Here is a 25590-nt window from a genome sequence, read left to right as displayed (position 1 = left end):
GATCTCCACAAGAGCAGCGAGTAGCGAGAGAGGAGAGCAGAGGGGGGGGGGGGGGGTAAAGATAGTAAGTAAAGATAGGACTGGATGACCACATAAGAGAGCACGAAGTATGGGGGGAGAGGAGAGCCTTTTCCAGAGTAAGCCAGCGAGGTGCACCCGAACCTGCATTACATAACAATAATTGAGCAAGACGAGCCGCTCTATAATACTTGATGAGGTTAAGGACAGATAGTCCCCCAACACTCTTATGATAGTAAATAATAACTCTGGGGATACGGGGGTGGAGGCCTCGCCAAATGAAACAAAATATATCAGCCTGGAGTGTCCGGAGATCCGGTAAGCGAATAGGAATAGGTAGGGTTCGGAATAAGTATAAAAGTCTAGGTAGCAGTACCATCTTGACAGAGTTGAGCCTGCCCAACCAGGAAATATGTGGGAGATTCCACTTAGCCATGTCGGCCCTCAGGGACCTAAAGAGAGGGGGGTAGTTAAGTTTATAAAGAGAAGCAATGTTAGAGGGAAGAGAAACCCCAAGATAGGGAAGGTAAGAAGTGGTGAGGTGGAGATCAAAGTTAAGACCAATGAGATCCTGTGTCGACCCGGGGGTTTTACAGAACAATACCTCCGACTTGTTCTTGTTAATTACTAGTCCGGAGACCTCTGAGAAGGTATCCGGGACCGCTAATAAATTTGGAATGGAAACCAGGGGATTTGTAAGGGTCAATAACAGATCGTCCGCAAATAAATTAACCTTATATACCGATCCAGCTATATCTACTCCCGAGATGTCAGGGTTTCTTATTAGGGCACTCGCCAGTGGTTCCATGGCCAAAGCGAATAAGGCAGGCGATAGCGGACACCCCTGGCGAGTACCCCGCTCAATAGAAATGGGACTCGGGGAAGAAGAGGGGAGTTTAAGATAAGCATGAGGTGAAGAGTATAATGTATATAGAGCAGCTATAAACGGGCCCGAGAATCCCATTCTTTTCAGAACCTTAAACATATAGGACCATGAAACGGAGTCAAATGCCTTCTCAATATCAAGCCCCAGCAAAGTCAGGGGGACCAAAGTCGAAGAAGACCAGTGAATCACATCAAGGACCTTACGGGTATTATCTGGGGCTTGACGACCAGGAATGAACCCCACTTGGTCGTTATGAATCAGGTCGGGGAGGAATTTATTCAGTGTGCGGGCTAATATGGAGGTGAACAACTTAGTGTCCAAATTAATTAGGGAGATAATTGGAAGGGAGCAAGGGATCTTTATTAGGCTTAGGGATGACTACAATCGATGCGGTAAGGAACTCAGGGGGCATAGGGGAACCAGAGAGCATCCTGTTGCAAAAAGAGATAATGTGAGGTAGTAGAATAGAACTGAACTTTTTGGGCTTTGCCCTGTTTCAAGTCGGAGATACACTGATCCACCTCCTCGGCCGACACAGGGGAGTTAAGGCACTCCCTATCAGAGGGTGAGAGGGAAGGAAGTGAGATGGAGTCCAGAAAGGCAGAGATAGAGGTGGAAGAAGGGGGAGAGGAGCGCTCCTTGTACAAGGATGAGTAGAAAGAATGGAAGACATCATATATACGGGAAGGGTTAGAGGTGGGCACTCCAGACTTGAGATGGATTGAATGAACCCTATTTATCCGCTCTCTTTGCCTCAGCATGGAGGCCAAGAGCTTGTCCGGCTTGTTCGCCCATTTGTAGTAGGTGGCCTGTGTCCACCTCACCGCTCGCTCAGTGCGATCCATAAGCACCGTATCCAGCTGCAACCTAGTAGTTTTAATAGCGTGTAGAAAGTATGGTTGAGGGTTCAGCTGGTGTGCAGTGACCAGTCTAGCTAGCTTATTTTCCAGGGTGGATTGTGTATTCAGTCTTTCTTAGTTTTGCTGCAAGAGATATGAGTTTACCTCTAATGAACGCCTTATGGGCCATCCAAGTCCAACCAATATCAGAGGGGGAAGTAGAGTTAGCAGAAAAGTAAGAAGTGAGAGCCTCCTCCAGAGCCACACAAATATGGGGGCGTGACAATAATGACTTATTTAAACTCCATGCATATGGTGTGGAACAGTGAGTACCAAAGGCAAACTGGGCGCACACCATATCATGGTCAGACCAGGCACATTGTATGTGTCTGGCATAGAGCAAGTGTGGCAGAGAGGAGGTCGACGTCAGGATCCACTCGATTCTGGTATATAGCGAGTGTGCTGGAGAGTAATACGTATACCCCCTCTGCGCCAGATTGTGCTCCCTCCACGCATCCGCCAGCTCGTGCAAGGCCAGGGTGTCTTTCAGGAGTCTCTGCTGTGTACCTGTTCTGCGAAAAGCAGTCGTGTGGGACCTATCAAGCACCCTGTTGAATACCATATTAAAGTCACGACACCATATAAGGAAATCGTAGGTAAGATCATGTAATTTGGCAGCTAAGTGGACAAAAAAGTCCAATGGATCATCATTTGGTGCATAGGAATTAATTATACACAGCCGAGACTCCTGGTATGTGCCTTCTAGAACCAAGTATCTACCCTCAGTATCCACATGAGATTTGAGTACAGTAAAAGGGAAAACATTGTGTAGCATCACCAGTACTCCTCTGGATTTAGAAGTGTGAGAGGCCATATAAACTCGCGAGTAATTAGTATGGATGTGCTTTGGATAGGAAGAAGTAGTGAAATGTGACTCTTGTATACAAAGCACATCTGGAGCGTATTTGAGGTAATCCATCATAGCCTTTTTCCTCTTAATTGGGGAATTTAGCCCTCGGACATTGTGAGATATCACCTTACACATAAGGAAAAGAAGAGGTAGAGCTGAGGTAAGTAAAGAAAGAGAAGAAGGTGTGAAGATGCACTTGTCACATTAGTAGAAAAAAAGGAAACAAACACGGAGAAGTAGAAGAGGGTAAGGGAAGGAAAGATAAGGGGGAACCAGAAAAACATGAGAACAAAGGAACCAGGAAGGCTACATACAATAGCCACAAGAACTCTTAACATCATAAGAGGACAGAGGGAGGGAGCCAGGGGGGATCCCAATGGGCTCATAGTCCCCCGTAGCCCCCGCATCCTCTGCAGGTGGGGCAACATGGTAATCCACCAAAGGGAAAACTATACAGTGGGGCAACATCTCCCAGGCAATCGATAATTAAACCTTAGCCCAAGTAAGGGGAGTGGGTCACTGCACTAGAAATACAACCATACAGACAAAATCCCCATAGAGGCGGGAACTTTATCCCCATGCCCCCCGGCCTCAGAGGGCCACAAAAAAAATAAAAAATAAAGAAATAAAAAATAAATAATAAAATAAATAAAGGGAGAGATACATATAACAGAGAACAGTTTCCTGTAGTAGTCCCATGCCCTCTGGACCAAGAGAAGAAAAACAGTCCCTGCTAGAGAACAGGAGCATAAATGAGCGGCAGCTCCATAAAAAATAAAAAAAATAAAAATGGAATAAACAGGCCGCTAACAGTGTATGAGAAAGACTTGGAACATAACAGTCCTACGACATTCAGGGTAGCGTCCCCAAGTCAACAGCCCAAAGGCAAGAGAAAAAAAAAGTAAACAGTCGTGGATGATCATCCTGGAGGCTGGTGGAAAGGTCCGTAACGTTTGTAGGGAGAGTCCATCCGTTGCCATGTCTTCCTGATTTTAGACATCCGCTGCGGTAGAGGCACAGATTCCTCACAAGGTATGTTTTCCTTTTTTAGAATCTCCATAGCTTCCTGCGGTGTACGCACTGTGTAAAACTTAGAACGGAGCTGGAATTGCAGGTTAAAGGGGAACCCCCACCTATAGCGCACTTGTGCGTTTTGTAGAGCAAGCGTGATGGGGCGCATATGTCTCCTCCTCTCTAGCGTTGATGGAGCTAGGTCGGCATACATATGAACTGAGGAGGGTAACCCCGGCATGGGCTCAAGATTACGTGCAGCCTGGAGTAAGCGGTCACGGGCCTCTGGATAATGTAAACGGAGAACAACATCTCGGGGTGTGTCTGGCGTTTTGGGGCGAGCCAGGGCCCTATGGATGCGGTCCATGCGAAACAAAATGGGGTCCGCCTGAGGTAAGAGTGCTTTGAAAAGGTTAGTGACCACCTGCTGAAGGTCAGTGTGGGACTCCAGTAAGCCCCGTATTCGTATGTTGGCCCTACGAGACCTATTCTCCAGATCTTCAATTTTTAACTCTAATAGATCCAGGCGTTTGGCATGATCCGCACTGGTTTGGCGCTCTGAGACCAGAGCGTCAGCTATATCGTCCGTTTTAATCTCCAAGTCCGCTATTCTTTGGCCTAGTTCCCCAATTTGCTTGGTAAAGTCAGCCACCACCCTCGAAAGTTCAGTTTTGAACATACCTTGTATGGTACGGTACATGTCAGCAGGGGTGAGGGGATCCGTTGTTGTGTCTTCTATCTGGGGAGTATCAGCTATGCTCTCCTCATCAGGCGTCTCCTGGCAGGGAGTCTGTGTCGAGATCGGCGCCATTTTAGGTTTCGGACCCGTCCGGAATATTTCGGGTATAGTCTGGGACATCGACCTCTGAGAGGTCCCAGATCGCTGGGGATCTTGGTTGGCCATGTGGGCTAGCAGTGTGGGAGAGTTCACCTCCGTGGAACCGGTAAGATGGCGCTTAGATGGCTATATTCCCTGCGGTGGCGCGGAGCTCACGGGAGAAGCGTCTTCACCATCAAGCCGCGCGCATGCGCCCCCCCTGATAGTCATTTTAACCCGTTATTGCCCGTTATTCACAGGAGATAGTAACGGGAGAAATAGTGCATGCACTTTTCTTCCGTTCAATTACCCATCACAAAATAACGCCCGTTATGAATAACGGGCGATAGCGGGTTAAAACGGCTATTAGAAAAATCCCATAGACTATAAGGGGATTTTCTAACGTATGTTAGGGATTTTCTAATGGCGGTTTAACCCTGCGATCGCCCGCTATTTTATAACGGGTGTTATATAACGGGTACTTTTCATAGTGTGAAAGCAGCCTTACATCTTGGAAAAAATTTAAAAAAAAAAAAAAAAAAAGCAGGGAGCTGTTTTTTGTGCATTGTTTTCTGGACAACAAAATGCCGAACAAAACTAGTGTGAAGCTAACTTTTTTTAATCTATTTATTTATTCATTCATTCATTCATTCACTTGTATGGTGAAATTGATTTTTTACAAGCTGTTGTGTTTTCCTAAATAAATGTGATGCTCTAGCTTTACTGTATCTACAATTATTTGCTGCTGATGTCTATTTACCACAAAAGCTGTCCATGTCTGAAATACCTCTGACTAGCACTAGTAGCCATAAAGTATATGGGTATGTTCACACACATATGGCAGTATTTTCATCCGTAAATGGCAAAAAAAAGGGCAGCAAAAAATGAATTGTCTTTTTTTTTTTTACTATAATTGTCTGAAAATATGACTGTAGCTAAAATATTGCCATATTTTTACAGCGTGTGAACTAAACCTAGGCCTGTCGCTACAGGACAGGCCAACCAAGCACTTGCTTGGGGCCCCAAGCTGGGAGGCCGAGACTGAAGCCGCTTGGTCTCCGGCTCCTATTTTTGTGCCCGCCCCGGTTCACCTGTAATTGCCGGGAGTGAACTCAGGAGGATATCTATTTTCCAAATTCCTTCAAATAGCCCTGACTAAACCCTAAATCTATTTGAGACCCTACCCTCTACTTGCGAGTTGCAACATAGGCCTACAGTCATGGCCGTAAATGTTGGCACCCCTGAAATTTTTCAAGAAAATGAAGAATTTCTCACAGAAAAGGATTGCAGTAACACATGTTTTACTATACACATGTTTATTGGAACTAAACCAAAAAAAGGGAGGGAAAAAAGCAAATTAGGCATAATGTCACACCAAATTCCAAAAATGGGCTGGACAAAATTATTGGCACCCTTTCAAAATTGTGGATAAATAAGATTGTTTCAAGCATGTAATGCTTCTTTAAACTCACATGGGGCAAGTAACAGGTGTGGGCAATATAAAAATCACACCTAAAAGCAGATAAAAAGGAGAGAAGTTTGCTAAGTCTTTGCACTGTGTGTCTGTGTGTGCCACACTAAGCATGGATAACAGAAAGAGGAGAAGAGAACTGTCTAAGAACCAAAATTGTGGAAAAATATCAACAATCTCAAGGTTACAAGTCCATCTCTAGAGATCTAGATTTTCCTTTGTCCACAGTGTGCAACATCATCAGTAAGTTTGCAACCCATGGCACTGTAGCTAATATCCCAGGGCGTGGAGAAAAATTGATGAAAGGTGTCAACGCAGGATAGAACGGATGGTGGATAAGCAGCCCCAAACAAGTTCCAAAGATATTCAAGCTGTCCTGCAGGCTCAGGGAGCATCACTGTCAGTGTGAACTGTTTTGCTGCCTATGGCATTGGGGCCTTGAATGTGTGCAAGGCATCATGAAATATGAGGATTACCAACAGATTTTGGGTCGCACTGTACAGCCCAGTGTCAGAAAGCTGGGTTTGTGTCCGAGATCTTGGGTCTCCATGCAGGACAATGACCCTAAACATACCTAAAAAAGCCCCCAGAAATGGATGGCAACAAAGCGCTGGAGAGCTCTGAAGGGCCAGGAATGAGTCCAGATCTAAATCCCATTGAACACCTGTGGAGAGATCTTAAAATTGCTGTTGGGAAAAGGCACCTTTCCAATAAGAGAGACCTGGAGCAGTTTGCAAAGGATGAGTGGTCCAACATTCCACTGAGAGGTGTAAGAAGCTTATTGATGGTTATAGGAAGTGACTGATTTCAGTTATTTTTTCCAAAAGGTGTGCAACTAAATATTAAATTAAGGGTGCCTAAAATTTTGTCCAGCCCATTTTTGGAGTTTGGTGTGACATTATGTCCAATTTGCTTTTTTTCCTCCCTTTTTTGGCTTAGTTCCAATACACACAAAGGGAATAAACATGTGTATAGCAAAACATGTGTTATTGCAATCCTTTTCTGTGAGAAAAACTTCATTTTCTGGAAAATTTTCAGGGGTGCCAACATTTACGGCCATGACTGTATATGTATAGTACTTAAAGTACTTAGATTACCTTATAGTAATAATGACAAGCAAGAGAATCCAAAGGCTAGAGACACAATGGATCTGAATTCCCCCATTGATAAAGCAGAGAGGAGGACTAAAATATGCAAGGGGCAAGGACAGAAGTTAAAAATAAAAAAATAAAAAAGTGTAATGGCAACAGAGGCTGCTATAAACATACAGGAGGATAAAATGTGGGGGAACACTGCCTGTGCCTAATGTGTGGGGGAACACTGCCTGTGCCTAATGTGTGGGGGAACACTGCCTGTGCCTAATGTGTGGGGGAACACTGCCTGTGCCTAATGTGTGGGGGAACACTGCCTGCGCCTAATGTGTAGGGGAACACTGCCTGCACCTAATGTGTGGGGGAACACTGCCTGCACCTAATGTGTGGGGGAACACTGCCTGCGTCTAATTTGTGGGGGAACATTGCCTGCGCCTAATGTGTGGGGGAACACTGCCTGTGCCTAATGTGTGGGGGAACACTGCCTGCCTAATGTGGGGGAACACTGCCTGCTTAATGTGTGGGGGAACACTGCCTGCACCTAATGTGTAGGGGAACACTGCCTGCGCCTAATGTGTGGGGGAATACTGCCTGCGCATAATGGTTTTGTTCATCTTGTCACCTATGTATAAATATATACCTCCTATGTTTTGAATTAAAAAAAATCTTTTTTTATTTTTCCAATTAAGAGGGGTTCGGTGATTACGCATATGAAACTGGTGGGCTTCAGTACCTCCAACAAGGTTAAGAACCACTGCGCTAGAGTCTCAAACTTATAGCCAATGTCCGAGAACTTATACAACTGTCAATTAAAATCAGCTGAACAATATCTGATAAATTGAACAATTAGATAAAAGGTGTAGGAAGGAAAATAGGAAAGAAGAAAGGAGCCAGTTGATATATAAAAAAAAGTTTTGGCCTGGAATACCTCTAACTTTTTGATACTGTGGAATGATCTTTTTACTAGGAGGCACTCCAATGTATAGGTTGCTGTCCTGTGTTTACAAGTTAAAGTATCATACCAGGGCCCTACAGCAAGACTAGGTATTAAAGGGCAAATAACTGACTAAAATAATATGGGTACTAGACAGAGGTGTTTATTACGACTGAGCTATTAAGTTACCCTATCAAAAAGAGACCCCTAAGGCTCAATTTTCACACAGGTTTTTTTCTTGAGGTTTTTTTTTTTTTTTAAACTCACACTGCAGTTTTTGAGCCAAAACCAGAAGTGTATTCAAAATGAATGGGAAATCAAAGAGAAGGACTTATATTTCTCCTTCCTACTGGATCCACTTCTGGCTTCGGCTCAAACTGAAGTGGCAGTTTTCAAATAAATAACAGAAAAAAAAAACTACATGGAAACATAGCCTAAAATAGATTTTTGTATGAAAGATATGAAAATAAAGTTATGAAAGTATGAATTTAAGTATGATAGAAAACATAAAAAGGCTATGTTTTCACAACTTTTTGAGCCAAAAATTGATGAAAAATTTAACCAAAAGCAAAAAGAAAGAGTGAAAAGAATACTGTGAGAAAATGTAAAAAAATTTATACATCGTCAATTACTGCTGACAGTATTCTACTCTTCATCATCACAATACTTGATTGACAATTTACTTTTTGGAGTACGTTCACAGTTTTGGGGAACATTCTAATGTAACAAAAAAAATGAATAAAAACAGGTTTGAAATCAGGGAATCTGATGCCACAAAATAGTAATTATTTTTATTATTTTTTTTTTACTGACCACATGTCCTCAGTAAATACTAATCCTTCCTGGTAGCATTGTTACAATGTCACAGCAATAGAGTATAAGGTAACTCAGCTCACCCTTCCAGCCAGACGCCTGCCGCACGGCACCGTGTGAACCAACACCAAGGTAGCAATGAAGAAATAGATGGTCCAGCGCAGGATAACGTGCAATAAAAGTCAAAATTTATTGTACATTCAAGCCATAGGATAGCAGGACACAAGGTTACGCGTTTCAATCGGAAAGACCAGCCTTACTCATACCATGAGTAAGGCTGGTCTTTCCGGCTGAAACGCATAACCTTGTGTCCTGCTATCCTATGGCTTGAATCTACAATAAATTTTGGCTTTTATTGCACGTTATCCTGCGCTGGACCATCTATTTCTTCAATGTCACAGCAATGTAGCGTTTTTTTAATTATAAAATCTGACTGCTGAATGGAGACCGATGACTAAACATATTGTTTCAACTAAAATATGACAGAAAATATATAAAAGTGTCAAACCAACTCCAATAAATTGAAATATACCGATTTATACAAAATACTTCAGTGGACATGTCCTTTAATTTGCCAAGTGCTGTGATGTTTCTTCCTTAAAAAGTGTCATCTTAGACATATACAACAAATTGACATTTCAGCGGCATTTCACTATTTACGTCTCTCCTTTCACTGCATGACACCGTGACAGGAATGCTGTGTGTTCATTTCTGATGTCATGTTCAAAGCACAAGGTAGAGGACAGGACAACAGTAGCTGACTTTCTCTGTCCTCAAAGAAACATTTACTTGAAAGAAAAAAATGAGCATTTTACCATGTGCCATAGCCTTAAGGTTTTACATCTTTAAAAACAAGACAGATCTCTTCTCTATTTCAAAATGTCAACCTTATGACTTGGCCATTTTGGTATCTTATGGTTAATAAAATAACTTTATTTCTGTAGAAATGTTATTACATGTCACTTATATAACTAATATAGACTATATATATCATCAATATAAACATATTAGAAACAATGAACATGTAAAAAATACATTTTTAGATGGTTAAATAAAATCATCACATAAATAGCCATGCACATACTCAATAAACCCCATGACATTGTATGGACAAACAAGTTTGCTGCATGTTACAGAAATTTTTTTGGGGGAAAATCTCTAGTTTCTAAATTTTACATGCGAAAAGTGAAGCAACACAAACACCTTTTTCTTATTTAACATGCCGTATATACTCGAGTATAAGCCGACCCGAGTATAAGCCGAGACCCCTAATTTCAACCCAAAATCCCAGGAAAAGTTATTGACTCGAGTATAAGCCTAGGGTGGGAAATACATCATTCCCCCCTATCATCATCCAGACCCGTCATTAACATCCTCATCATCATCACCGCCTGTCATCATCCAGACCCTCATCATCATCACCTGTCATCATCCCCTTGTCATCATCCCACACATCCCCCCTTCATCATCCCCTTGTCATCATCCCCACCCCCTTCATCATCCCCTTGTCATCATCCCCACCCCCTTCATCATCCCCTTGTAATCATCCCACACCCCCCCCTTCATCATCCCCTTGTCATCATCCCCACCCCCCTTCATCATCCCACACCCCCCCTTCATCATCCTCTTGTCATCATCCCACACACCCCCTTCATCATCCTCTTGTCATCATCCGCCCTCAGTGGTCTTCAACCTGCAGACCTCCAGAGGTTTCAAAACTACAACTCCCAGCAAGCCCGGGCAGCCATCGGCTGTCCGGGCTTGCTGGGAGTTGTAGTTTTGAAACCTCCGGAGGTCCGCAGGTTGAAGACCACTGCGGCCTTCGACATCATCCAGCCCCCTCTCACCCCCCTTTAGTTCTGTACAGTACTCACCTCCGCTCGGCGCTGGTCCGGTGCTGCAGGACTGTCCGGAGAGGAGGTGGTCCGGTGGGATAGTGGTTCCGGGCTGCTATCTTCACCGGGGGCGCCTCTTCTCCGCTCTTCGGGCCCAGAATAGAGGCGTTGCCTTGACAATGACGCAGATGTACGTTGGCAATGAACGTACCTCTGCGTCGTTGTCAAGGCAATGTGACTATTCTGGGGCCGGGCCCGAAGCGCTTAGAAGAGGCCTCCCCGGTGAAGATAGCAGCCCGGAACCACTATCCCACCGGACCACCTCCTCTCCGGACAGTCCTGCAGCACCGGACCAGCGCCGAGCGGAGGTGAGTACTGTACAGAACTAAAGGGGGGTGAGAGGGGGCTGGATGATGTCGAAGGCCGCAGTGGTCTTCAACCTGCGGATCTCCGGAGGTTTCAAAACTACAACTCCCGGCAAGCCCGGACAGCCGATGGCTGCCCGGGCTTGCTGGGAGTTGTAGTTTTGAAACCTCTGGAGGTCCGCAGGTTGAAGACCACTGCGGGTGGAGAGTTCACTCGAGTATAAGCCGAGGGGGGTGTTTTCAGCACGAAAAATCGTGCTGAAAAACTCGGCTTATACTCGAGTATATACGGTACTCATTCTGTTACTGCCATAAAAGTATTTCCAGTCTTAAAGGGGTACTCTGGTGGCAAACTTTTTTTTTTTTTTTTAAATCAACTAGTGCCAGAAAGTTAAACAGACTTGTAAATTACTTCTATTAAAAATCTTAATCCTTTTAGTACTTATTAGCTGCTGAATACAACAGAGGAAATTATTTTCTTTTTGGAACACAGTGCTCTCTGCTGACATCATGAGCACAGTGCTCTCTGCTGACATCTCAGCAGAGATGTCAGCAGAGATTACTGTGTTCGTGATGTCAGCAGAGAGCTCTGTATTCCAAAAAGAAAATAATTTCCTCTATAGTATTCAGCAGCTAATAAGTACTGAAAGGATTACAAATTTTAATAGAAGTAATTTACAAATCTGTTTAACTTTCTAGCACCAGTTGATTAAAAAAAAAAAAAGTTTTCCACCAGAGTACCCCTTTAAAGAGTACCTGAAAACTTTAAATATATTGTTCCTTATGTAATTATGAGATACTTTTCCATTTACTTGCCGTTAACATTTTTAACCTTTATATGTTTTTAATGTGATTGAAAAGGCCATTAGATGACTCTGTTCTGTACCCTGGGCAAGTCAAACAGTTTGTTTGGTCACCTCTAGGCCTGGCAGGAGACCAAATGCAGGAAGTGTGTGGTGGGCATGGCGAGGCACAGCTCTCACTTTTTATTGTATTATTGATATTGTGAAATAAAATCCACCATTCACTAAATTCTCTAATTGGGAATATTAATTTATTACAATATTTCCTAAACTGTGTTAATCCTAAAATCATCAGTGAACTGAGAACCAGAATTATATCTCCCAGAGTGGACTATTCCAGGGAAGGTTTATTCATCATGATTTATGATGATAATTAAAACACAAATGTTTAAGCAAAAAAAATATAATATATTAATAGAATAAACCATTATTACAAGTAACTATAACTCTACTGTTTTAAAAGAAACTTAAAATAAAATAAAAAATCCCATTGTTATTTTTCTACAGTATACTTAACCCCTTCCCTCTTTGGCGATTTTTCATTTTTGCGCTTTTATTTTTCCTCCTTACCTTTTAAAAATCATAACCCTTTCAATTTTGCAACTTAAAATCCATATGTGGCTTATTTTTTGCACCACCAATTCTACTTTGTAATGACATCAGTGATTGTACCCAAAAATCTATGGCAAAATGGAAAAAAAAATAATTGCGTGACAAAACACCATTTTGTACTTTTTGAGGGCATTCGTTTCTACGCAGTACATTTTTCAGTAAAAATGACACCTTATCTTTATTCTGTAGGTCCATACGATTAAAATGATACCCTACTTATACAGGTTTGATTTTGTATTACTTCTGAAAAAAATCATAACTACATGCAGGAAAATGTATACGTTTAAAATTGTCATCTTCTGACCCCTATAACTTTTTTATTTTTCCATGTACAGGGTGGTATGAGGGCTAGTTTCTGAAGTTCTTATCGGTACCATTTTTGTTTTGCTCGGACTTTTTGATCGTTTTTATTCATTTTTTTTATGGTATAAAAGGTGACCAAAATACGCTATTTTGGACTTTGGAATTTTTTTGCGCGTAGGCCATTGACCGTGCGGTTTAATTAACAAAATATTTTTATAGTTCGGATATTTATGCATGGGGTGATACCAGATATGATTATATTTATTTTTATTTACACAGATTGTTTTTTTTATGGGAAAAGGGGGGTGATTCAAACTTTTATTAGGGAAGGGGGTTAAATCATCTTTATTAACTTTTTTTTTTCCACTTTTTTTTGTAATGTTTTATTCCCCATAGGGGACTATAACATGCAGTACATTGATTCAATACACTGATCACTGCCATTGTATTGCAATGCATTGATCAGTGCTATCGGCAGTTGATTGCTCAAGCCTGAATTTTAGGCTTGGAGCAATCGCCGATCAGAGGCGCAGGAGGCAGGTAAGGAACCCTCCTGTTGCATTCTAGCTTATCGGGACATCGCAATTTTACCATGATGGTCCCAATCAGCCTAACTGAGCTTCTGGCAAGCTTTTGCTTTCACTTTAGACATGGGGATCAACTTTCATTGCCGTGTCTAAAGAGTTAATGCCGGACATCAGCTCAATCGGCGATGCCTGGCATTAGCTGTGGGTCCCGGTTGCTTATAGCGACCGGGACCCACCATGTATGCGCTTACCTGCTGAGCACGCGTTATACCTCGGGAGCTGCTTTTGGATGCCCATATGCGGCAAGGTTAATCTGCAATTTGCACTAAATAACAGCAGAAAACAACAGAGACAAATATAAAGGATACTGACAGATAATTTTAATCTAGGTTACTGAAATTATCATATTCAGTAATTTTAAAATTAACTTGGTAATGTGTGTCCCCCTCACTTCTGGGCCTGGATACACAAGGGCTATGGTCTCCACCAACTAACGTCGATACTTAGATGAGGTTCTTGCCTTCTTCTGGATCAACTCAGTAGGTTTTAGATGGAACTTGATGGGACCTTGTTTTTTTTAACCTTACACTACTCCAAATGTGAAAATTGAGACAGCATGTGCAAGTTGTTCCTCTAAAAATATAATCAGAATGCCACAATACCAAAATTCGGCATTTTTATATTGACTATAACATACTAAAGTAGAACAGAAAGGATGAAGAACTGTCTTGTTACATTCTATGAATAAGCTGATACTGCAATATAGACTGGAAGGAAGGAAACAAGAAGAGATAAAAAGCAATAGGACTTAGCCTCTTTTCTCTTTCAAGATTTAAAAAAACAATAAGGCTATGTTCACATAGCAGAATTTCCCTGCCGGAAATATTTGGCGCGGAAATTCAAATTCTGGTGTCTTCAGAAAGAATAGGAATGCACGGAAATGCATTGTCGTCTATGAAACGGCACATTTATGAGCAGTCTGAGCTTAGCACTGGCATGTTCTGTAGGTGCTCCATTGTCAGGGGAATGCCCGAATAGATTTTATGCCTACAAGGTGTTTCTCTTGTATGAATGATTCTTCCAATAAGGTAAGAGCATGACACAGATAGTGACATACTTGACATAGGCAAGTCTAAGGCTGGGCCAGTCATATTCGGAAAATAACATTTTAAATGTAAGTAATGGTTTTGAAGACATAAGCCATTTTATTAGAGGTATGTTTTTGCCTATGTTTTAGGTAACATTCACCATCTGCAGTATTTTGGTGCAGCATTGCATAATGTTTTTTTTTTTACAATTTGTTACTGTCTGTAAGCTGGCCAGAATTTACTAAAAGTGATACATCTTGTAATAAATTCCAACTAATTGTAAATTGTGACATTACATTGCAGTTGAGTGCACAAAACTGCTCACCTAGCATGCATGCCACACTTTCAACGGGGAGAGCTATGGGTGAAAAACAAGGAACATTGAGTAAATGATTTGCCGTTTTATGAAAAGTGACTATGGGAAGGAAGCTTTAGAAACTGGAGATAGTGTGGAAGTCACATGCGCAAATTTGTTAAGCATTAGGACCATGTGAACTTGTGCTATGTTCATTGACAGCAATGCAGTCCGTGTTGATTTCTGGCAAAAGAATGAACACATTCTTTTTAAGGGTTTGAAATCCACAGTGGAATTTTCGGACATGTGAAGGGGCCATTCAAACCAATGTTAAATTCATGCAGTGGAATTCCGCTCAGAAATTCGGAGTGTGAATGCACCCCTAAATATAGGTGATCAGGGCTGGTGTGGGATTTGAGCTATTTTGTGTGACTTTTCAAAAGTCTCAGATGAAGAATCCAGCACTAAAAGATTTGCCATGCAAACCATGTCCACTTTGCCCAACAGCCATGCTCTGCAGGCAAGGTAAATGGTGCCTGACAAAAGTCACATAATAAATGCAGCAAATGCAGATTCTCAGTCTACACTGGCAATCTATTTATATGTTTTAGTAAATGTCCCCAGTTATGTCCTCAAGTTTCTCTTACTATTTTACAAAAGTGAAAAATTCAATTGGATTTAGCTTGTCTTAAATTTCTATTGTCTGGTTTCTTTTTAAAGGAGTACTTTGGTGCAGACTACTCCTGCTCCGTCCTGCCCGGGCTGCAAAAAAATGAAAATAAACCATCACTCACCTTCCTGGGTTCATGCAGAGCGCCACTACAGCTGATCGGTCCTCCGGTCCATCTTCTTCATACTTCCGTGTGAATGAAGCATCACATGGCGATGTTCTGCCTCGGCCCATAATAGGCTGATCGCCATGGGACGCTTCATTCACACGGAAGTATGAAGAAGATGGACCAGAGGACCGATTAGCTGTAGTGGTGCTCTGCGGAAACCCAGGAAGGTGAGTGATGGTTTATTTTCATTTTTTTTGATGCAGCCCGAGCAGGACAGAGCAGGAGTAGTCTGCACCAGAGTACTCCTTTAAGGCTGGGTTCTCACAGCATTAATTTTGGCAGCATATTTTATACTTGCTTTTGTTGTCTGCAATAGTCACAAAAAAAAGCTGTTCTCATAAGAAAACTCAGTAAGAATCTAATTGATCATTAATTAATAACAGATTTTCCACTTCTAATGACCATATTATGTGATAAAAAGTATGAATGATACATATAACACTGTAAACTAAGTGCCCTAAATACAAACCGAAGTTTGAGCCAACCAAACAAGCATTTAGCAATATCTTAGTCATTCTGTCTGCAGAAATAATGAAAAACTTTCAAAATGAATTTTGCTGCAAGCTTTACCTTGACATCGACCCAAATACTTGACTTCAATTTTCTCTTGTTTCTGGCATGATGCCTCTTTGATTTGACATGGATTATCGTAAGATTTCCCATCGGAAGCACAGACTGGATTGAAACTGATGTGGGAGCAGTCAATGTTACACACACACCTAGAAAATCACAAAAGTAAGATAGTTTAAATACAAACTACAAGAATCAAGATCATAAAACTTTAGTCTTATCAGAAAAAAAATGATTCCTTAAATGTGTCTGATGTTTAGATTTTTATTGAGAACTAACATTTTGAATAGTCCTCTTAATTCTAGGCAGTGGTTAACTACACACTGGGAGAATTCAATACATAAGCCTAGAAGAGACAGATGATTATCAATATGAAATGATTCACTTGTGTACTTTAAATACATATTTCACTTCTCATTTCAGATGTTCTTGACAACTGTATATTATTGCTGAATGCTTAAGCTTTTTTGGTGTAGTAGTTAAAGGTAATCTGTCAGTTGTTAGAACAACATTGGATAGGGTGTAACAGCAAACTGTACCTTTCCTGAAGCTGTTGATGGTTGCCAAGCCAAAAAAAGTTTTTTTCATTTCTCATCTAAGTGTAAAGGAGGTGGGCCCATGCTGTTTAAGTGCTACAAATAGGCACACCACTTTACTACCCTTAACTCCCCTCTTTAACTGATAATCCAGGCTTGGCTAACAATTGAGGAGGGGCTGGGAAGTAAGGGTGAGCAGGAAGGCAGGCAAGACTGGCACTTGAGTTCACTTCCACCTCCATGACACTTGGCAAAGAAATAAAAAGGTGATATTATAAGTTTGGCAACCACCATCAGCTCCAGGAAAGGTACAGTTTGCATTTATACCCTCTCCAGCACTGTCTGTAGCGCTTAGCAGCACATACAGCTGATGCATTCCTCTATTGAGTATGGGAAGTTTGTCAGCTTCAAGCGACTTAAAATAAGCTGATTGGCTGTGGGCTATAAGAGGAGGAAAGAGAGCTTTAAGATTGAGTTTTTAGAAACAGAGCTGTTTACATATATGGTGTAAATGTTGGCAAATTAGTTCACAACCCTGTTTAATAATGGGTTATTACCTTCTATTATGATATTCAAGATACTTAAAGTCTACTTGTCAGACCCTTACTGACTGCTAGAATGGTCTTTAGCCCTATCAGACCCTCTAGGTCCAGTGGCACAGAGCTGGGAGACGACTTACTTAGTGAACACTTATTACAGCTCTATCTAGCGATCAGCCTAGGTCTCAACACCCATTTTTTTTTACTTTTAATGACAGTGATATTTAAAAAAAAATATGTATAATGTCATGGGCTGTGAACACAAAAAATCAAGACATTTGTCAAAAAAGGAATATATTGAATGTACTTTTAAATATAAAGCTATTTATTGATAATTTTGAGCTCTCAAGTTCATAATAAGATTTTACTTTGGCTACCTTCATCTGATGGTCGTGTTCTAATATTGGTAAATATTAGCTCCAAGATGGGAATGCTAATCCCCCTTAACTACTTTACTTTACTTTACTCCCAACCAAAGCTCCTTATCCAAGGAACACTGACTGTCATTTTAAACAACACTCATATTTAATAAGTTCATCATATGATATTAAATTAATCTAATAAAGTATTGTTTTTAGGGGGGGGATTTCTAGTTTAGGGCTTACCCCTTGGGGGGGGGGTGACCCCTAAAGCTTGTTGTAAGAATAAAAATTAACCCATGTCTAACAACAAAAAACATTTTGCTCCTATCACCTCATATAGTGATCCCTCAATTTACAATGACCTCAACATACAATAGTTTTAATATACAATGGTCTTTTCTGGACCATTGTAACTTGAAGCCAGACTCCACATACAATGCTACAGACAGTACAGTTCTGTGAAACGTGTAAATGAATGAAAGATCTGACCAATCAAAATGGGCATTTTACTGGTAAAACACCTGTATTACTGAAGTGCATGCACTGACTGGATGTCTGGTATTGCCTCCCTACAGTACAGGGTGGTACTACATGTTGTGTACTACTTTTGACTGTGCCAGGGTTAGCTGCTCCTTTGGACACCAAGTAAGGGCAGCTCCATTTTACTTTTTTAGGACATTGTTTATACTATACAGGACCCTGAAGAAGCAAGCTCTTGTCCTCTACAGCTCCCAGCAACTCTTTCTTACTTTTTTTATGTAAGGACTTGCTTTATCTGTATTAGTTATCTACTTGTTGTTTAATTCTCATTTTTTTCTATTTTTGGATGACATTTTGTTGGCTTCAGAACCAATTACCAGGTTTCCGCAGAGTTGTGGTCTCAACATACTATGGTTTCAACATACAATGGTCATCCTGGAACCAATAAATATTGTAACTTGAAGGACCACTGTATATGGTATTTTGTCATGAACAGGGTGGATTGTCCTTTAGGCTATGTATACCTTAGCATTGGGCAAATCCTTTATGAAAAGCCTGTTATTGTCGCATAACGGAGGCCATTATAAACAGATCTGAAACTGATGCAAACAGAAGTCAATGGTCCATTATTTTAAAAGATATTGTTAAAATTAAATAAAAAATAACGGACCATTAATATCCATGATTGTGTGTTAAAACATCCGTTTATCACTGCTCATGTCAGGTATTTTGTAACCATTTCACATTTTTTTTCTTAGCATGCTCAATAGCAATAACATATGTAAAAATAATGAAGACTAACTGAGAATACTTCTGTCACCATGGACTTTAATGTTAAAGTACTACCATACGTTAGAGTGTTCGTTATTTCTGATCAGTGCATGCCCAATCAGTGTATGCCCGATAAAAATAACAGAAATTAGGCAGAACTGATGACAACTGAGGATAGTGGAGATAAAAAAATCACCCACATTCTTCAATGGAACTGAGTAACGGAAATGAAAAACACTGATGTAAACTCAGCCATAAACTAACTAAATGTAGAAGATTAAAAGCAAGTAACAGTATCCTTGATCCATTACCATACAAAATAGAGATTTTGCATTATGTTCACCAAGGCATTTCATATTATTCTTCTATGGCATGCTATACTGTACTACTAGAGCTACTTAGGTCATTGCTAAGTGAAGAAACATAATGCAATGTCTTATCCAGAAAACATTTGCCTTCATGCAGAAGTACCTATGGGTATGTACACAGATTGCTGTCTGCACAAGACATGAAATAAGGATTGTATAAATTAGATTTATACTTAAAAGGATATTTCCATCTCAACTTGTTATCCCCTATCTGTAGGATCCTGAGAAAAGAGAAATACTTGTCCCCAGAATAAATTAAGTGCACAGCATGTGCGAGGCCAGCACTTCATTCATTTACTATGGGATGGCCCTATGGATAAAAGGGTTATGCTTACTTGTCATCACTGTTTAGACATGCACTTCTGTATTGCTATTTTACTGTTTAAATAACCTGTTATCTTGAACATTTTTAATGAAAATTACCTTAAATGGGTTATCCTTACTTGGAATAGTCACCCCAGTGATCAGCCTGCCGCATAACACCTTTTCAAATGAATAGCAATCATTATAGATGGCAGTGTAAATTACATTAAAGGATTCCTCCCTTTATCAGTTCAAATGCAAATCTAAGCTCACAAGCAGAAGACACAGGTTTCCTCTTACAAATATGCAGGGGTTACGACAACAAATGTGGATAATTCACACTAAGATAGGCCATAAATTATCCAGCTATAGGAACATAGACTACATAAATAAGAAAAAGAGGGGGGGGGAGGGAGAAGGGGAGAAACTGGTAATTAAGCAGGACATAGTGAGATACAAAACTTAAAACATAAAAGATAACTTTTCATGAAGAAAAATAAGAAACTCAGAGAGAAACCATGATCACTACAAGCAATTGTAAATGTGACATGGGATGCTACATTGGTGAAACCAGCTGGAAACTCAACGAAGGGATGAATCTACACAGACATTCCATAAACCGCCATAAAGAAAATGACTACTGCACCCCAGTTGGACACCATTTTACCCAAGCAGGCCACTCCATACATGGCCTTACAATCAAGATACTGAGAGGGAATTTCAGAAACACACAAGAGAGAAAGACATTTGAATCAAAAAGGATAATTTTTTTAAATTCCAAAAACAGAGGACTCAATGTGGATTTGAGCTTCTTATCACATAATCAAAACTTCTTATAACATGTGCTATACTGGATTCTCTTTTGCATCTCACTATGACCTGCTTAGTTACCAGTCTTTCCCTTGCTCCCCCCTCCTTCCCCCTTTTTCTTATCCTTATCTATTTAGTCTATGTTCCAATAGCAGGACAATTAATGGCATATCTTAGCGTGAATTCTCCACATCTATTGTCTTAACCCCTGCATATTTATGAAAGGAAACCCGTGTCTTCTACTTGTGAGCTTAGATTTGCTTTTCACTTGATAAAGGGAGGAATCCCGAAACTTGTCTATTATTGTTAGTCCAATAAAAAAGGTATTAAAAGATACTGCAACATTTTTTGATTTTGCATCCGCATCACTGGACTAATACGGCTACTCAAATTTACTATTTAGATATATATATATGTGTGTGTGTGTGTGTGTGTAAAACTAGATGCCGAGAAGATACAGCTTGTTTATATTTATATATTCACAAATATAGCATCTGGTTTTTGAAAGTAGTAATCGCTAAAAAGACAATAAACATTCTGTAGGCTCCCCAAGGTCAATTTTACTTGCTGTAATTCTAGTTTAATTCTTTTTGGTTCACCTTTTCACAAGCTTCAGGTTATTGGACTAAATATCTATCTGTGCCCACGTACAATGAATCATCTTGTTAGGCAAGCCATCCTGTCACATAAGAGCCCATGGGCAATCTAGCTGAATATGTCAATTCCCTTTAGCGTTTGTCACTTGAAGTATGGTCTTTTGCACTTGACCACTTTTGTGCTAGAAAATTAAAGAAACATATCTTGGACAGATTGGATTTAAGAGATTGCTTTTTTCCACTGAATGGTTTGTGGATCTCAGCAAAGTGTCTGGGTCCCAGAACACCTTAAATGATTCAAAATCGTATTTTAACATTTTAATGTACACATGGCATGACATGAAATAACTCCCTGTTATCTACAGCCAGCATTTAATACAGTTGAGCAAACAATTAAGTCCACGAGTAAAATGTTCACTTACTGAAACATTACAATTAATAATCATGTAGTATCCTGGGTATTGTTTTTACTGTAAGTATTGTTAAGCATTGCCAGATACATCTTTACTACTAATAGTTATATTTTTATTAACACAAATTCTATGTACACTGATTAAAATCTAGGTCCTCATTGTACTTCGTCAGGCAAATCCTCCTCAAATCCTCCTCAAACACTAGAGTTACATATATCCAGCTCTGGTGAAACTGGGTAAAAATTGTCACAACTGATGCCACAACTGATGTCACAAATGATGCCACAAGTGCCTCAGTTGTGTATCATCCGGTGTCCATTGTTTGTAATTGTTGGATACAGGAACAATTAACATGATACCCATGGTTAGATATTTTTGTACTGCTTTTTTAAAAAAAAAAACATTTTTTTTGCAAAATAAGTATGTTTAAAAATAAGTATGTTTTGACCAACTATAACTTTCTCATTACTTATGAGGGCAATTTTTTTGCACCATGATCTGTAGTTTTCATCATTATCAAGATTGCGTATATGTGATATATTAGTTTGTATTAGTTTTGTTCGGAATATGCCTATGACATGACAAAAAAAGTCCAAAAATTTTGAATTTTTTTTTAACTCTTCCTGTGGTAAATTGGGAAAAAGGGGCCATTTAATTATTTATTGGGGAAGGGCTTTAAAAAAAAAAACAGAGAAGAAATTGCTGGGAGGACGGACAGAGGCAAGTGAGGGGACCCTCATTCGGCATCTCGGATGATCGGATTCCCGCAATCCAATCATCCATTTAAAGTGCCACATTGCCACAGATGTCCTGATCTGTATTGATCACAGCCTCTGAGGGGTTAACCCCTTCATAACCCAGGGGTTTTCCGTTTTTCCTCCTTACCTGTAAAAAACCATAACTCTTTCAATTTTGCACCTTAAAAATCCATTTGATGGCTTATTTTTTGCACCACAAATTCTCCTTTCCCCAAAAATCTACAGCAAAACAGGGAAAAAAAGCATTGTGCGACAAAATTGAAGAAAAAACTAAATTTGGAACTTTTGGGGGCTTACGTTTCTACGCAGTACATTTTTCGGTAAAAATGACACCATATCTTTATTCTTTAGGTCCATACGATTAAAATGATACCCGACATATAGGTTTGATTTTGTCGTACTTCTGGAAAAAATCATAACTACATGCAGGAAAATGTATACGTTTAAAATTGTCATATTCTGACCCCTATAACTTTTTTATTTTTCCGCGTACGGGGCGGTATGAGGGTTCATTTTTTGCGCCGTGATCTGAAATTTTTAGCGGTACCATTTCTGTAATGATTGGACTTTTTTTATTGCTTTTTATTCATTTTATCATGATATAAAAAGTGACCAAAAATACTCTATTTTGGACTTTGGAATTTTTTTGCGAGTACGCCATTGATCATGCGGTTTAATTAACTATGTATTTTTATAATTCAGACATTTCCGCACACGGCGATACCACATATGTTTATTTTTATTTACACAGGTTTTTTTTTTCAATGGGAAAAGGGGGGTGATGAAAAGTTTTAATAGGGAAGAGGTTAGATTATCTTTATTAACTTTTTTTCACTTTTTTTTTTGCAATGTTATAGCTCCCATAGGGGGCTATAACACTGCACACACTGATCTTTTACGATGTTCAATGGTTTCTCATAGGAAACCATTGATCAATGATTCTGCGCTTAACTGCTCATGCCTGGATCTCAGGCACTTAGCAGTCTTACGGCGACTCGGACAGCGAGGAGGCAGGTAGGAACCCTTCGGCTGTCCTGTAAGCTGTTCTGGATGCCCTGAGCTAACCGGCATCAGCTTACTTTCACTTTAGACGGCGTCTAAAGGGTTAATAGTGCGCGGCACCTCGATCAGTGCCGCACGCTATTAGCCATGGGTCCCGGCCATTGCTAGGTGCCAGGCCCAACCCTCTATGACACGGGGCCAGATCGTGGCCCCGAGTTACAGAATGGGAGCTGACCCATTACGTACATGTATGTAATGGGTCGAGAAAAGGTTAATCACGGACATCAGAGCAAATGCTGATGTCCGCTATTACTGGCAGGTCCCTGGCTGATAACAGCTAGGACCTGCTGTGCATGAGGCAAGCATTGTTTCGGTGCTCATGTCATGTATAGGACATAAATGTTTGTCCTGGTGCGTTTAGTACCAGTGCACCAGGATATGCATTTACGTCCTATGTCATTAAGGGGTTAAGCCAAAACTGTGGTGCAAAATTTTACACATTTCAGATGCTTGTTTCCACACGTCTCTTTCACTGAAGCCACACCCACGTTTAACTAAGCGATGCCTCTTGTTGGTCACTGTGTACAACTTAATTTTTTTGGTCTTATTTGTTCTTTAACCCCTTAAGGACGCAGGACGTACTCAAACGGCCCCTTTTCCGAGTCCTTAAGGACTCAGGACGTTTGAGTACGTCCTGTCAAATCCCGGCCCCCCGCCGCTAGCTGGAGGGGAGCCGGTGCCCGATGCCTGCTGAAATCGTTCAGCAGGCATCGGGGCATATCGCCCAGGGGGGTCATTATGCCCCCCCATGTCGGCGATGGCCGCAGATCGCTGGACAATTCAGTCCAGCGATCTGCGGCAGATTCCGGGGTCAATCGGGTCTCCAGTGACCCGGTGACCCGGAATTACAGGCTGTTCGGGGCCGTCTCCGACGGCCCCGAACAGCCAGAGCCTGCAGGGGTGAGGTGGCACTGGTGCCACCTCACGATCGCCCTGATTCGTTGGCCGGATTACCGGCCGACCAATCAGGGCGCCTGCTGCGGGTGTCACTCCCGCAACCCGCTCCGCCCCTCTTCCGGAGGACGTGAGCGGGTGCGGGACGTGCACCCCAGGTGCTGGGGACCCCGATTCCCGGCGTCAATGTTGGGATCGGGGCCCCAGGAGCGACGGCCGCGGCGGTGACGACGAGGGACTGACCTGTGCGGCGAGGATCGTTGGAGGCGAGTGACAGCCTCCTGCTGTTGCTTAGCAACAGCTCCCAGCATGCAAAAAGGGCATGCTGGGAGCTGTAGTTATGCAACAGCAGGAGGCAGACCACCACAACTCCCAGCATGCCCTTATGGGCATGCTGGGACTTGTAGTTTTGCAACAGCTGGAGGCACATTTTTTCTATGGAAAAGTGTACCTTCAGCTGTTGTGTAACTACAACTCCCAGTTTGCACCAACAGCTAAAGTGCATGCTGGGAGTTGTAGTAGTGCATCTGCTGGTTGCATAACTACAACTCCCAGCATGCCCGTTGGCTGTCGGTGACTGCTGGGAGTTGTAGTTTTGCAAAAGCTGAAGGCACACTGAGTTATGTAGCAAACCAGTGTGTCTCCAGCTGTTGCATAACTACAGTCCCCAGCATCCCCAGCCAAAGTAGTATGCCTCCAGCTGTTGCATAACTACAAGACCCAGCATGCCCTTCCGCTGTCCGTACATGCTGGGGGTTGTAGCTTTTGCAACAGCTGAAGGCACACTGGTTGCAAAACACTGAGTTTGTTACCAAACTCTGTGTTTCACAACCAGTGTGCCTCCAGCTGTTGCAAAACTACAACTCCCAGCATGAACTGATAGACCGTACATACTGGGAGTTGTAGTTTTGCAACAGCTGGATGTCCCCCCCCCCCCCCCCAATGTGAATGTACAGGGTACACTCACATGGCGGAGGATTACAGCAAGTATCCGGCTGCAAGTTTGAGCTGCGGCAAATTTTCTGCCGCAGCTCAAACTGCCAGCGAGAAACTACTGTGAACCCCCCGCCCGTGCGACTGTACCCTAAAAACACTACACTAACACACAATAAAAAGTAAAAAACACTACGTATACACATACCCCTATACAACCCCCCTCCCCTCCCCAATAAAAATGAAAAACATCTGGTACGCCACTGTTTCCAAAACGGAGCCTCCAGCAGTTGCAAAACTACAACTCCCAGCATGCACTGATAGACCGTACATGCTGGGAGTTGTAGTTTTGCAACAGCTGGATGTTTCCCCCCCCCCCAATGTGAACGTACAGGGTACACTCACATGGGCGGAGGATTACAATAAGTATCCGGCTGCAAGTTTGAGCTGCGGCTCAAACTGCCAGCGTGAAACTACTGTGAACCCCCGCCCGTGTGACTGTACCCTAAAAACACTACACTACACTAACACACAATAAAATAAAAAGTAAAAAACACTACATATACACATACCCCTATACAACCCCCCTCCCCTCCCCAATAAAAATGAAAAACGTCTGGTACGCCACTGTTTCCAGAACGGAGCCTCCAGCTGTTGCAAAACAACTACTCCCAGTATTGCCAGATAGCCACTGACTGTCTAGGCATGCTGGGAGTTTTACAACAGCTGGAGGCACCC

At 41.5% G+C, this 25590-nt stretch overlaps 1 protein-coding gene across 1 annotated transcript in view; it reads right to left on the bottom strand.

Moving 5' to 3' along the window:
• The window catches only part of TMEFF2 (transmembrane protein with EGF like and two follistatin like domains 2), an 896284-nt gene that overhangs the window by 229558 nt on the left and 641136 nt on the right, over nucleotides 1-25590 (bottom strand). Inside the window, exon 6 of the mRNA XM_056536247.1 lies at nucleotides 16028-16176. Within this exon, the coding sequence (XP_056392222.1) occupies nucleotides 16028-16176 (149 nt within the window). The remainder of the gene's footprint in view (nucleotides 1-16027; nucleotides 16177-25590) is intronic.

This window comes from Hyla sarda, chromosome 8 (assembly GCF_029499605.1).
Source record: "Hyla sarda isolate aHylSar1 chromosome 8, aHylSar1.hap1, whole genome shotgun sequence".
NCBI classification, from domain to species: Eukaryota; Metazoa; Chordata; class Amphibia; order Anura; family Hylidae; genus Hyla; species Hyla sarda.
This window is presented reverse-complemented; position numbering and strand designations above follow the sequence as displayed.